General features: G+C 40.5%; 1 protein-coding gene across 1 annotated transcript in view; it reads right to left on the bottom strand.

Annotated features, from left to right (window-relative positions):
• Positions 1–10,526, bottom strand: part of Actr2 (actin related protein 2) — a 41,376-nt gene extending 30,850 nt beyond the window's left edge. The window contains exon 1 of the mRNA XM_048352626.1: positions 10,368–10,526. Within this exon, the coding sequence (XP_048208583.1) occupies positions 10,368–10,415 (48 nt within the window). The 5' untranslated portion in view covers positions 10,416–10,526. The remainder of the gene's footprint in view (positions 1–10,367) is intronic.
• Between the last annotated feature and the right edge of the window lie 1,539 nt (positions 10,527–12,065).

Raw genomic sequence — 12,065 nt, 5'->3', positions numbered from 1 at the left:
CTGTTCACTTCCCACAAGAACCTATACCTCAGACATGTTTCAACTTCCTAACTAAGTGCCTGGTACTTGTTCAAAGGGGCTTCATCATATCTCACACATGCAGATACACACACACACACACACACACACACACACACACCATCCTGTACGTGTTTACATTATAGGTCTAGCATCCATATGAGAAAACATGTGACCTTTGTCTGGGCAGCTTGCTTAATATGATGGTTTCCAGATCCATCCATTTCCCCATACATGACATAATACCATTCTTCTTTATGGCTGAACAATATTTGCACACATGAATTTGTGTGTATATGTGTGTGTGTATGTGTGTGTATCCATTCATCAGTTGTAAAGCTGTTTCCATAACTTGGCTGTTGTGAATGTATGGCGATATACCTGGGTATGTGGGTGCCTTTATTCTATCTCAACTTGTAATCTTTTGAATAAACATCCAAGAGTGGTATTGCTGGATCACAGAATAGTTTTTGAGGATCCTCTAAAAATTTGATTCTGAAGTAGTCTTTCATTTATCTTGGGAAGTTCACTAAGCAATCTATTTCCAAGATGGAGAACCCAAATGGTATATGGATTAGAATCATATGAAAATATGTATGCATTAGGCATTTTTGCCTATTTACATTTTTACACTCAAATAAACACATTTAGTAATACTAAGTAACACAATTTCTTATTCCAATGGTGTACTTTTCCAAAGAGGGTGTATGCTACTGGTTCTAATATCAATTCCATTTTACGTCTAAGAAACAGACATTCTAAACCTAGGAAATTTAACTAGGGTAAAACCTGAAAGAGAACCAAAGCTATTTTGTTTTAAGGCTGTACTGGAGCTTACACTCAGGGACTCTTGCTTGTAAAGCTGGAGCTCTACCACTAAAGCCACGCCTCCAGACCTTTTTTGCTTTGGTTAAACCGCATCCTCCCCCCCATATTTACACACACCAGCCTGAACTGCAGTCTTCCAACCTATCCTTCCATAGCTTGGACTACAAGCATTAACAATCATGCCTAACTAATTGGTTGAGACTTTTTTCCTAGGGTTGGCTTTGAACTGTGAGCCTCCTAATCTTTTGCTCTATATATAGTAGCTAGAATTACAGGTGCAAGACATGATACCCGGCAGTAGCAAGGAGTTTAAAATTCTCTGTCAATAATACTTTTTTTTTTGGCCATTCCTGGGGCTTGGACTCAGGGCCTGAGCACTGTCCCTGGCTTCTTTCTGCTCAAGGCTAACACTCTACCACTGGAGCCACAGTGCCACTTCTGGCTTTTTCTGTGTATGTGGTGCTAAGGAATCAAACCCAGGGCTTCATGCATTCAAGGCAAGCTCTCTCTACTACTATACCATATTCCTAGCCCCAATACACTATATTTTTTAAGAGCTGATCTTGAGAGGAAAAGACAAGTAAAAATTTCAAAGTGTAGGAAGAAGCAATAGTAAGAAAGGAAATGTAGCTGGGTTCTCGTGACTCATGTCTATAATCCTTACTATTCAGGAGGCTGAGAATTGAGAATCGAGGTTTGAAACCAGTTTGAGCAGATAAATCTGACATACTCTTATCTCCAACTAACTGGCAAAAACCTGGAAGTCTCCAATGGTAGAGTATTAGCTATGACTAAGAGGCTCTGAGTTCAAGTTTCAGTTTCAGCACACACACACGAAATGTAATAGAAGTTTCTACCACTTTAATGAGTCTTAATTCAAAAGCTATACTGTATAGGAATTCTTTCGTCTGCTGTAGAATCACAAGTGCCTAGAAATAGGTGTTTATTAAATAAATTATCAATAAATATTTAAAAAATTGTTGATTCAAGAACACAAAATTAAGATTCTACTTCTATAGACCTAACTAAATGCGAATCATATTTGAAGGGGAAAAAAATCTGTATCTGTACTGAGAATGGAGAGGCTTTCTATCACTCCATAAACAATGTAATTATTTACATAGCAATTACACAGTGTTGATTTTCCACACATGAATATGATGCCATTTTGTGTAAGGGTTTTGCAGGGGCTTCAGCATCTGTGTGTACATGTGTGTTAGAATGAGTCTTCTAGATACCAAGGGGAAACTGCATTTTTTTTTTTTTTTTTTTTGCCAGTCCTGGGCCTTGGACTCAGGGCCTGAGCCTGTCCCTGGCTTCTTTTTGCTCAAGGCTAGCACTCTGCCACTTGAGTCACAGCGCCACTTCTGGCCATTTTCTGTATATGTGGTGCTGGAGAATCAAACCCAGGGCTTCAAGTATACGAGGCAAGCACTCTTGCCACTAGGCCATATCCCCAGCCCGAAACTGCATTTTTAGATTCAGGAAAAGTATCTTTTTCTAGGGATCTAGGCACAATATATTTTTAGAAGAATTAGGATGAAAAACTACCAGAATGTGATGCATGACAGTAATAATACAAAGGCAGGAAATTTCTTGTAACATATACAAGAAAATCTTGTTTGATATAGTACAACTTGAATCAAGCTATAAAAAAATCTTCAAAGTATCTCTATAACAACTCTGTTTAAAATGCTGAACATTTAATTATAAACAGCCTAGAACATTCTGCAATCCAGAATTTTGGCTGCACTCCAATTTTTGTAAATGTTAAAATTATGATTTGAACAGATTAAAGCTGTTATGAAAAACCTGTCGCAAATTGGAAAATGTCATATTACCAATTTTACCTGAACTTCCATCCTTTCAGTTTATGTTCAATTTCAGAACCTAAATAAAACATACTAAGATATATTTTTCCATCTTTGGGGAATAAGGGGCAAACACAGAAATGGAAGGATGAAGGGTGAACAAATGTAGCAGTGGTACTTAATAGTACCACTATTAGTACCACTTAATAGTACGACATTGTATTATGTTGAAAATGAACTATACAATTTGTGGGCAGAGACAAGAGGGAAAAACTGGGAGAGAGAGAAGGAATGGGTAGGTGGGCCAAAAAAAAAAAAAATGTACTCATTACCTGACTTATGAAACACTAACCTCTCCTGCGGCTGGGAATATGGCCTAGTGGTACAGTGCTTGCCTTGTATACATGAAGCCCTGGGTTCAATTCCACAGCACCACATATATAGAAAAAGCCAGAAGTGGTACTAGTGCTGCTATAAGAAGCCAGGGAGAGTGCTCAGGCCCTGAGTTCAGCCCCAGGACTGGCAAGGGAGGGGTGGGGGGAGGGAACAGTAACCCCTCTGTACATCACCTTTGTAATAACGATAAAAATAACTATGAGGGGCTGGGAATATGGCATAGTGGCAAGAGTGCCTGCCTCGTATACATGAAGCCCTGTGTTCGATTCCCCAACACCACATATATAGAAAATGGCCAGAAGTGGCGCTGTGGCTCAAGTGGCAGAGTGCTAGCCTTGAGCAAAAAGAAGCCAGGGACAGGCTCAGGCCCTGAGTCCAAGGCCCAGGACTGGCTAAATAAATAAATAAATATGAAAAAAATATATATTTTCAAATACACAAAACCTAGTCTTTAGGCAATTTACCATTACGCTGCCAAAGCAAGGACTTCTGTTAGGTTTAAGTACCCATTTCTAAAAGTGTAATTACTGGGGCTGGGGATATGGCCTAGTGGCAAGAGAGCTTGCCTTGTATACATGAGGCCCTGGGTTCGATTCCCCAGCACCACATATACAGAAAACGGCCAGAAGTGGCGCTGTGGCTCAAGTGGCAGAGTGCTAGCCTTGAGCGGGAAGAAGCCAGGGACAGTGCTCAGGCCCTGAGTCCAAGGCCCAGGACTGGCAAAAAAAAAAGTGTAATTACTGTAAAATTCCTATGGGATTATCTTTTAAGGCAAAAGTTAGTGTGGTATGCTGACACATACAATAGGGAAGTTGCCTGTTCATATGTTCCTCCTCATTTAATAGTGAAGAACCAGAATATACTTCCTACCTCAAAGGAGCATTAAAACAGAATTCATGGTACCAAAATCAGTTACAGTGACATCAGGGGTAAAACCATAGGGAAGAAAGATAAAAGAAAAGGGCATAATTTCATACGGTTTACTGAAAACAACAAAGATAAAACACTTATTTCCAAATCTTGTAGTTGATTTCACTAACTCTTTTTTTTAAAAAAATTTATTGTCAAGGTGATGTACAGAGGGGTTACAGTTACATAATAAGGTAGTGAGCACATTTCTTGCATTATTTGTTACACTCTCCCTTTTCTTTCCCTTCCCTAGTTCAGATAAACATATATACAATACCCAGTGTACCAAACTCATATACAGTGACCACAGGGGGTATGCCATAGGAAATCACCTAGTACATTAAACATAATGACAACAATAAAATCCTCCTGTTTCCATCTTTTGGAGTTCATTTTGCTTAGCCTTATCTTATATAATCATGTGTACATAGCTGTTGAGCTATTGTGATCTTCTGATAGTTCTATCTTAGACATTTTTATCATTTCACCAACTCTTAAAACACAAAATCTCACCCAGCTCATCTCATATAGTCAGAAGCCCTTTGGAAGAGTAGAGGAAATGCTTGTTATCATTATTATGACCATGTACAAATTTCAGTATAAATAAGAGCCATTATAATTGCTCTCCTGGTACCAGTCATAATTTACACACATATCCTGAATATGTAACAAAAATACTGTTTTAGTACTAAGTTCTTATGTTTAACTTCAAAGGAATGAACAGATATAGATGCTGGATGGAAAAGAATTACCCATTTGTCAGGATAATGCTCACTTACATGGGTAAAACTGTTCTCAAAGAAACCTAGAGAATGAATGACTAAAAGGGAATCTACTAGTTTGTAATGCCATCTTTTGCACTCTAAATATAAGTAAATGACTTCATTACATGGGCTATAACAACAGAAGTTGGAGGTGAAGGAATCTAAGATATATGTCAAACCCTGGTTCAAAGAAGAGGTTGCTCATGTTGACAGGTCTCCCCTTTATCGGGAGCCACTTGTACACAGTCAAAACACTTAACATGACTAAATGGTAATAATCATATCACTGTTTTCTATTACAACTTTGAAGCCGGGTGCCAGAGGCTCATGCCTGTAATCCTACTCAGGAGGCTGAGATCTGAGGATTGCAGTTCAGAGCCGGCCTGGGCAAGGAAAGTCTTTGAGACTCTGATCTCCAATTAACCACCAGAAGACCACAGGTCTGTGGCTCAGAGTAGCCTTGAGTGAAGAAGCTCAGGGACAACGCCCAGGACTTGAGTTTAAGCCCCCACAAATGCCAAAAAAAGAAAAAAGGATTCTTGAACTACTCAATTTATTTGCTTTACCAAAGGGAAGGGAAAGAAAGGGGAGAGAAAAGAAGGAAGGAGGGAAGAATGGAGGAAGGGACTAAGTAAGTGGCTTTTCAATGAAAGGTATCAGTCAATCCCAGAAAATGGAAACATGTTTTTTGTTGTTGCTTTTTGTTGCTGTTGTCTTTTTAGGTGGAAGCAAAAGGGGAGCACAGGAATGAAGGAAGCAGGAATAAATGCAATCACTGTATTCAATATGTACTACGTAAAAAATAAACTATGCAACTTGTGGGCAGGGACAGGAGAGGGAAAATAGGGGAGGCAAAGGAAAGGGTGACATTGTCCAAAACTGTAATGTACTGATTACTTGATTCATGGAATTGTAACCCCTTTGCACAACTCCTTAATAATAACCATTAAAAAAAGGGGGGTATCAGCCACGAAACTATTTAGTCTGTCTAAACAGTAGCTTACTGAAAGCAGATGTGATCTTAGTATTTAGTGCTAGCATTCCTACAGGGCTTTAGATATTCCATCAACAGCAGAAACTACTATTTCACATTATTTCAAATGTGAAATAGTTGCAACAAGAATGTAACTAAAACAATCCAATTTTCAATGATAAAAGTTGACAATCTTACTATTCCATTTTTCAAAAAAATCGGCATTAATAAATCTAAGCTATCACAACATAAAATACTAAAGAAATCTTCTCTAGACTACTAGTTTGGCATTATGTTAATCCTGGAACCCCATGCACCCACAATACCACTTTAGGACTTGGGACTTGGTGACTTAGTTCTCTTGTGTCGTGTAACAGGCTGTATTTAAGAACTAGATTTTACCATATATAGTTTCCTCTTCTTAGTACAGTGGTTTAAACTTGCTGTTACTTCCCACTGAGTCATCAAATGGTAAGAGTATGAGTACAATGTACCCTCAAGTAAAAATGAAGAAAATTTCATCTGCTCTAAAAGTAACTTTTTCCTTTAAGAAATCAGAATTTGTAGCCAGATGCATGTAACTCATGCCTATAATCCTGGCTACCCAAGAGGCTGAGATCTGAGGATCATGGTTCAAAGCTAGACCAGGCAGAAAAGTCTGTGGGACGCTTATCTCCAATAAATTCAAAACTGATGGGAAGTGGAGCACTGGCTTAAGCAGTAGAGTGCTAGCCTTGAGCAAAAACTCAGTAATAGCCCCCAAGGCCCTGGATTCAAGTCCCAGGACCAGCACAAAAATAAATAAATCTTAATTTAGAAAGTCTCATTTGGGCTTATTTGCTTTGTATTTTTTCCATACTAATTTTATCTGATAGAGTTGGCATGTTAATTTAATCATATAATAATTGTTCCTATTTTAGGCCACTGAGGCCTGTTTTTTTTTTTTTTTTTTTTTCTGTCTGTGGTGGGCTTGCAGTCAGGGTCTGGGCACTATCCTTAAATTAAGCTTTTTGTTTTGGTTTGGTTTTTGCCAGTCCTGGGGCTTAAACTCAGGGCACTGTCCCTGGCTTCTTTTTGCTCAAGGCTAGCACTCTACCACTTGAGCCACAGTGCCACTTCCGGCTTTTTCTATATATGTGCTACTGGAAGAATCGAACCCAGGGTTTCATGTATATGAGGTGAGCACTTTACCACTAGGCCATATTCCCAGCCCTAAATTAAGCTTTTTCACTCAAGGCTAATGCTCTACACTTTTAAGCCAAAGTGCCACTTCTGGTTTTCTGGTGGTATACTGTGGAGATAAGAATCTCATAGATTTCTGTCTAGGCTGGCTTTGAACTGCAATCCTCAGATCTCAGTCTTCTGAGTAGCTGGGAGAATAGGTGTGAGCCATCAGTGCTTGGGTAAGGTATTCTTTTATTCCAGAACAAATGTGCAGAATGAAACCAGTGGAGTTCTCATTTCTATTTCAAACACTCCTAAATCCAATATATAAATCAGCATAAAGATAAAAGCAGACCATAATCCACTACAAATGTGACTTGTAAATGAAAATACAAGGGTCCTAGTACTATAAACCATATCACTAGATTTTATTAAGTAACAAACACAGGGAAGTCTGCCTTTGGTTTGTAAATGAACTTACAGCTGATGTGGGGAGACTCAGGCCCAACATGAGAGGACCCAAACCTAAAGCGCAATCACAGATCTCCAAATTTTTGTCTATATGGCTATTTTCAATAGCTATATTTTAGAAAGTAAGCTTGAATGTTTAAGAGGCTAAAGCATACAAATTAAATTTGTGTTCAATTAATAAATTAAATTTTTTTAAAAAGCATACAAATTATTTAGTGTTCCTTCTCAAGGCCACTCTAATGAGACACAGTAGAGTGGGAAGACAGTGAGGAAATGGAGCAGGCCCAATATCTGGGCATGGGATCAAACCAACTTAGGGTCTGTTAGAGAGATTTAAAATAAAATTAACTATGTGAGAGTGGGAGTGTGGCATTGCTCAGTGGGGTACAGTGCTTGTCTAGCATGTCTGAGGTCCTGGGTTCTGTAGCCAGCACCACAAAAAATAAAAACAATAATCCTTCTCACGCAGCCATATAATTTTAAAACCTAAAGCATGTAAGGAACAAGTGAAAATTCCTTAAGGTAAGAACTATTTCCATGAAATTTTAAAATCAAATGTCTTAATATTTTATTGCAAAGAAATAATCATAACTTGGTGCACCCAAATAGAACCAAGATGACCAGTGAGGTCTAGGAGCCTAAGTGCTTAAGAAACAGAAGTAGTTCCTACTCTAAATTTTTAGAAATATCACAGCATTTTGGATTGTTATGACTCACATCAGAGCTAGTTTATAAACCAAAGCCAATCATGTTTATAGGGAAAATATGGATAAATTTTACAACTAAATCTTAAACACAAAACTAAATACATACATTTTTGTTTTTTTTTGGCCAGTCCTGGGCCTTGGACTCAGGGCCTGAGCACTGTCCCTGGCTTCTTCCCGCTCAAGGCTAGCACTCTGACACCTGAGCCACAGCTCCCCTTCTGGCCGTTTTCCATATATGTGGTGCTGGGGAATCCAACCGAGAGCTTCATGTGTAGGAGGCAAGCGCTCTTGCCACTAGGCCATATTCCCAGCCCACATTTTTGTTTCAATTGGCTCCATTTTTTTTTAAATGTCAAAGTAACTGTTCTTTTGTCCTAAGGTACAAGATTTTAAAATTCTGGGCTACATATTAGACTAATAATAATATATTTAGCTTTCTTATGTTGGCTAAACTAGAAAAACAGTAATGTAAAAGTTAGCTTTCAGTGATTAGAGATGTAACTCAGTAGTAGAGCACTTGGCTAGTATGCATGAGGTCCTTGGTTCCTTTCCAAACACTGCAAAGAACCAATCTCATGTGCGTGTATGTGAAATACACACACACACACACACACACCTCTAGTATAACTTTAAAAAAGAAATGCATTAAAATACAATTGGTCTTAGTTTCCAAAAGAAGTACTGGGCACAGTCATAAAATACTCTAAATTCAATTTTGAAGGTTTTAAACTTTTGAGACTGCAGTAAAAATCATGGTAGTGTTTTTAAAACAGCATCTTTGAATTTTAGCTGTAAGAGCAATATATGTGCATAGTTAATTTAAGTACAATGTACCCATACATGTTAAAAAAAGATATTTTTCTAAGAATTTAGAAGATCATAAAGCCCTAATCATCTTCCCTAACACTCTTAATTCTTTGTGTTAACCAATATGAATATTTTTTGTGCATCCCTACACAATTTCCACATACAAGTTTATGAATATATAAATATCCTTAATACAGAAAACACACAAAAAGAGAATTTATTCTAAACTTTCTTTAGCTTAGTAGGTCATAGGCATGTACAACAGCGTTGGATCTGCCCCTTTAAAAGTATTTTATAGGGATGTCCTATGATATTACAATTATTCTAAGTCCATTTTTTACTTAGTTTAGGTGACGCTAGTATAATTATTGTTTGTAAAAGTCTAATAAATCTAGTCCAAGGCAGTATCATAACAGTGACTACCCGCTCTTTCCTCTTCTCAACAATTCAGTTCCCAATGAGTTTTAAAGTTCAAGTAACATTTATTTTCATTCATATGTCACATTTATGAGAAGGGGGAAGAAGAGTATCAAAATGTTACATCACCAAAATGGTTAGAATTCACTATACAACTCAACCAAAATAAGCAACATTTACTAGCTTGCTGCTCCCCCTTCAAATATGTATTGTAATGGGGAGGTGGTGATGGAAAGAACTCACTTTCAAATAGTTTCTAAAACAGTCTTTTAGTATGATTTTAACAAATTAAGACTGCATTTGGTGTTGGGAAGGATGGGGATGGAGGTGGAGGAGGAACCAAAACTGATTATCTTCCCCCGCACCCCCCCTCCCAAAGTCAGTAGAATCAACGCTTGGAAACATCCTAGATCTCCCAAAAATCAATCATCCCAAGGAACATGCTGGTATCCACGGGGGCTGTTTCCGGGCCAAAGTACCAGCATACAAATCACAAAGTATTCTGCAACCTTTCAAAAACAAAACAAAATACAGGCAGACAGAAGGTTAAGAGAAAGGATAACAAATCCTCCTGAAGCCCTGCGCCAAGAGCTGGGGCCCATTGCATGACAGCACTTCCCTTTTTCTTCTTCTTCTTCTTCTTCTTCTTCAGTAAACGCGTTTCCTGCCTGCCATTCGATACCTTCAGCTACACAGGAAGAGGAAGGCCTCAAGGTCTCTTTTCCCCCTCACACACCGGTACATATAGGAAATAGAATCCTCCTTGCAACACTCAACAGGCATCCAGCTTTTTGCCCCTCAGGCACTTTGCACCAACTGCCCCAGCTCCCTCAGAGCCGACCCCTCGGGGCAGCAGGAAGGGCTGGGGCCCAGGTGTCCGTCCGCCGATCGGGGCTGCGGAGGTGGCTGGTTATCAAGGGGATGAGGAGAGGAAGGACCGGGCTGGAGAAAGACCCCAGCCCGGCCTGCTCCTCCCGACGCCCGCAGGAGCAGGAAGGGTCGCCCCGTGCCCGCTCGCCCCCGGGGCCCAGGACAGCCGCCCGGAGCCGGGAGCCCGCGCGCCCCGTGCACAGGCCGGCACAGTACCCGCGCCGGTGCTTACCCCGGTGCCGTTGTCGCACACCACCACCTTCCTGCCCTGGCTGTCCATCGTCCGCCCTGGGGAGAGCCGCTTCGGTCCGCACAGCCCACTACCGCTGCCACCGCCCGGCTCGAACCTCTTCCTCCTCCTCCCTCTGCAAGGCCCCTCCCTCGGTTCAACTTTTTCTCCCCGCCCCCCAAACCGGAAGTGACCGCCCTGCCCCACCCGCCATTTAGCAGATAGCTCTGTGCAGAAGGGGCGGGACGGAAGGCAGGAAGCGGGGATCGGCAGCGGTGGCGTCCAATAAGAAGAGGGACGCCCAGGCAAGACGTCACGGTTGCCGCGCCCGAGTCTTCTTATAGCCTGGCTTCCGGCGCTCTGTCTGGTGTTAATGGCGGCTGACATCTGGGGCGCTGGAATTAAGGGCGCGGCGCCCTGGACTCGCGTAGACACTGGCAGGTGAAGCACACCGTGCGTGCCGCGAGGTGGCGGAGGAATGTGGCGGCGCCGCTGGCTGAGAGAGCAGAGAGCAAACCTGGAGGGCCCAGGTTATTCTGTCATTGACCATGGCTTGGTGTGCCTGGCTTCCAGGCCTTGTCAGTGAACAGACGTGCATTTCCAGGCTCTGGCTCTCCACTTGCCTCTTCCAGTAACTCCTTGTTGCTCACACCTTCTTATTAATTAACTCATTAATTTTGTGTATGACTGAACACAGAGCCTCCGTTTTGAAATCAGGAAACCAGCTTTTCAAATCTGGCTCTGCCAATGAAGAGTAACATACCCACGTCCTGGCATGGAGATGATAACCTTTATCTCTGTGGGTGGTTGTGAAGATAAAATGCTGTGCAGAGTGGTAACTATTATTAACTTAATTGCATTTTCTGAACAAACGGTTCCTTTTATTCATAATGGCTCTATTTTTGTTGTTGTATATCGCTCTGAAGTCCCATGAAACCCTCAAGGTGTTCTTTACTCCCTGTCCTTGCTATTACTTTGCCACGGGTATATGAATAACAGCATTGTGCTTATTATAGTCAAGTATTTATTGGCTAAATGACACATTCACATAAAAACCTTCTATGGTTTTGGAGAAGAACTAAAATTATGCCTTCTATATAACTGTTCCGCATATGACATTTAAATAAAACCTGAGCCAGGCGCTGTTGGCTCATGCCTGTCCAATCCTAGCTACTCAGGAAGCTAAGATGTGAGGATCGCGGTTCCAAGCCAGCCGTGGCAGAAAAGTCTGAGAAACATCTCCAATAAACCACTCAAGAAACAGGAAGTGGTAATGTGACAACTGGTAGAGCGCTAGCTTTGAGCTGAAGAGCTCAGGGACAGCACCCTGGCCCAGTTAAAGCCCCACAACCAACAAAAACAAAAAATGAAACAACAAAAACTTGAATCATGAACTCCTAATTTTGTATTCTTTTATAATACTATAAGCCTCCCAATTTCTACATTGTTTTTTAATTGACCAATGGTTTTCAAACTTTTCTAACAATGTAATATTCTTTAAGTCTAATTGTATATGGATCCCAACACATTATATAGATTAAAAAAATAATAAGCCTGCCATAGATAGTTGCAGTTCAAAATTTGAGAGGTTAGGATGGGTAGGAAGCCTCAGGAACATTTCTTCTCTTCATCTGTTTCAACAGTCTTTAAGGAACTTCAGCCTGCTGAATAGTGCATTCATTCAAAAATTATTTGAAACTC

Source organism: Perognathus longimembris, chromosome 8 (assembly GCF_023159225.1).
Source record: "Perognathus longimembris pacificus isolate PPM17 chromosome 8, ASM2315922v1, whole genome shotgun sequence".
Taxonomy (NCBI): domain Eukaryota; kingdom Metazoa; phylum Chordata; class Mammalia; order Rodentia; family Heteromyidae; genus Perognathus; species Perognathus longimembris.
This window is presented reverse-complemented; position numbering and strand designations above follow the sequence as displayed.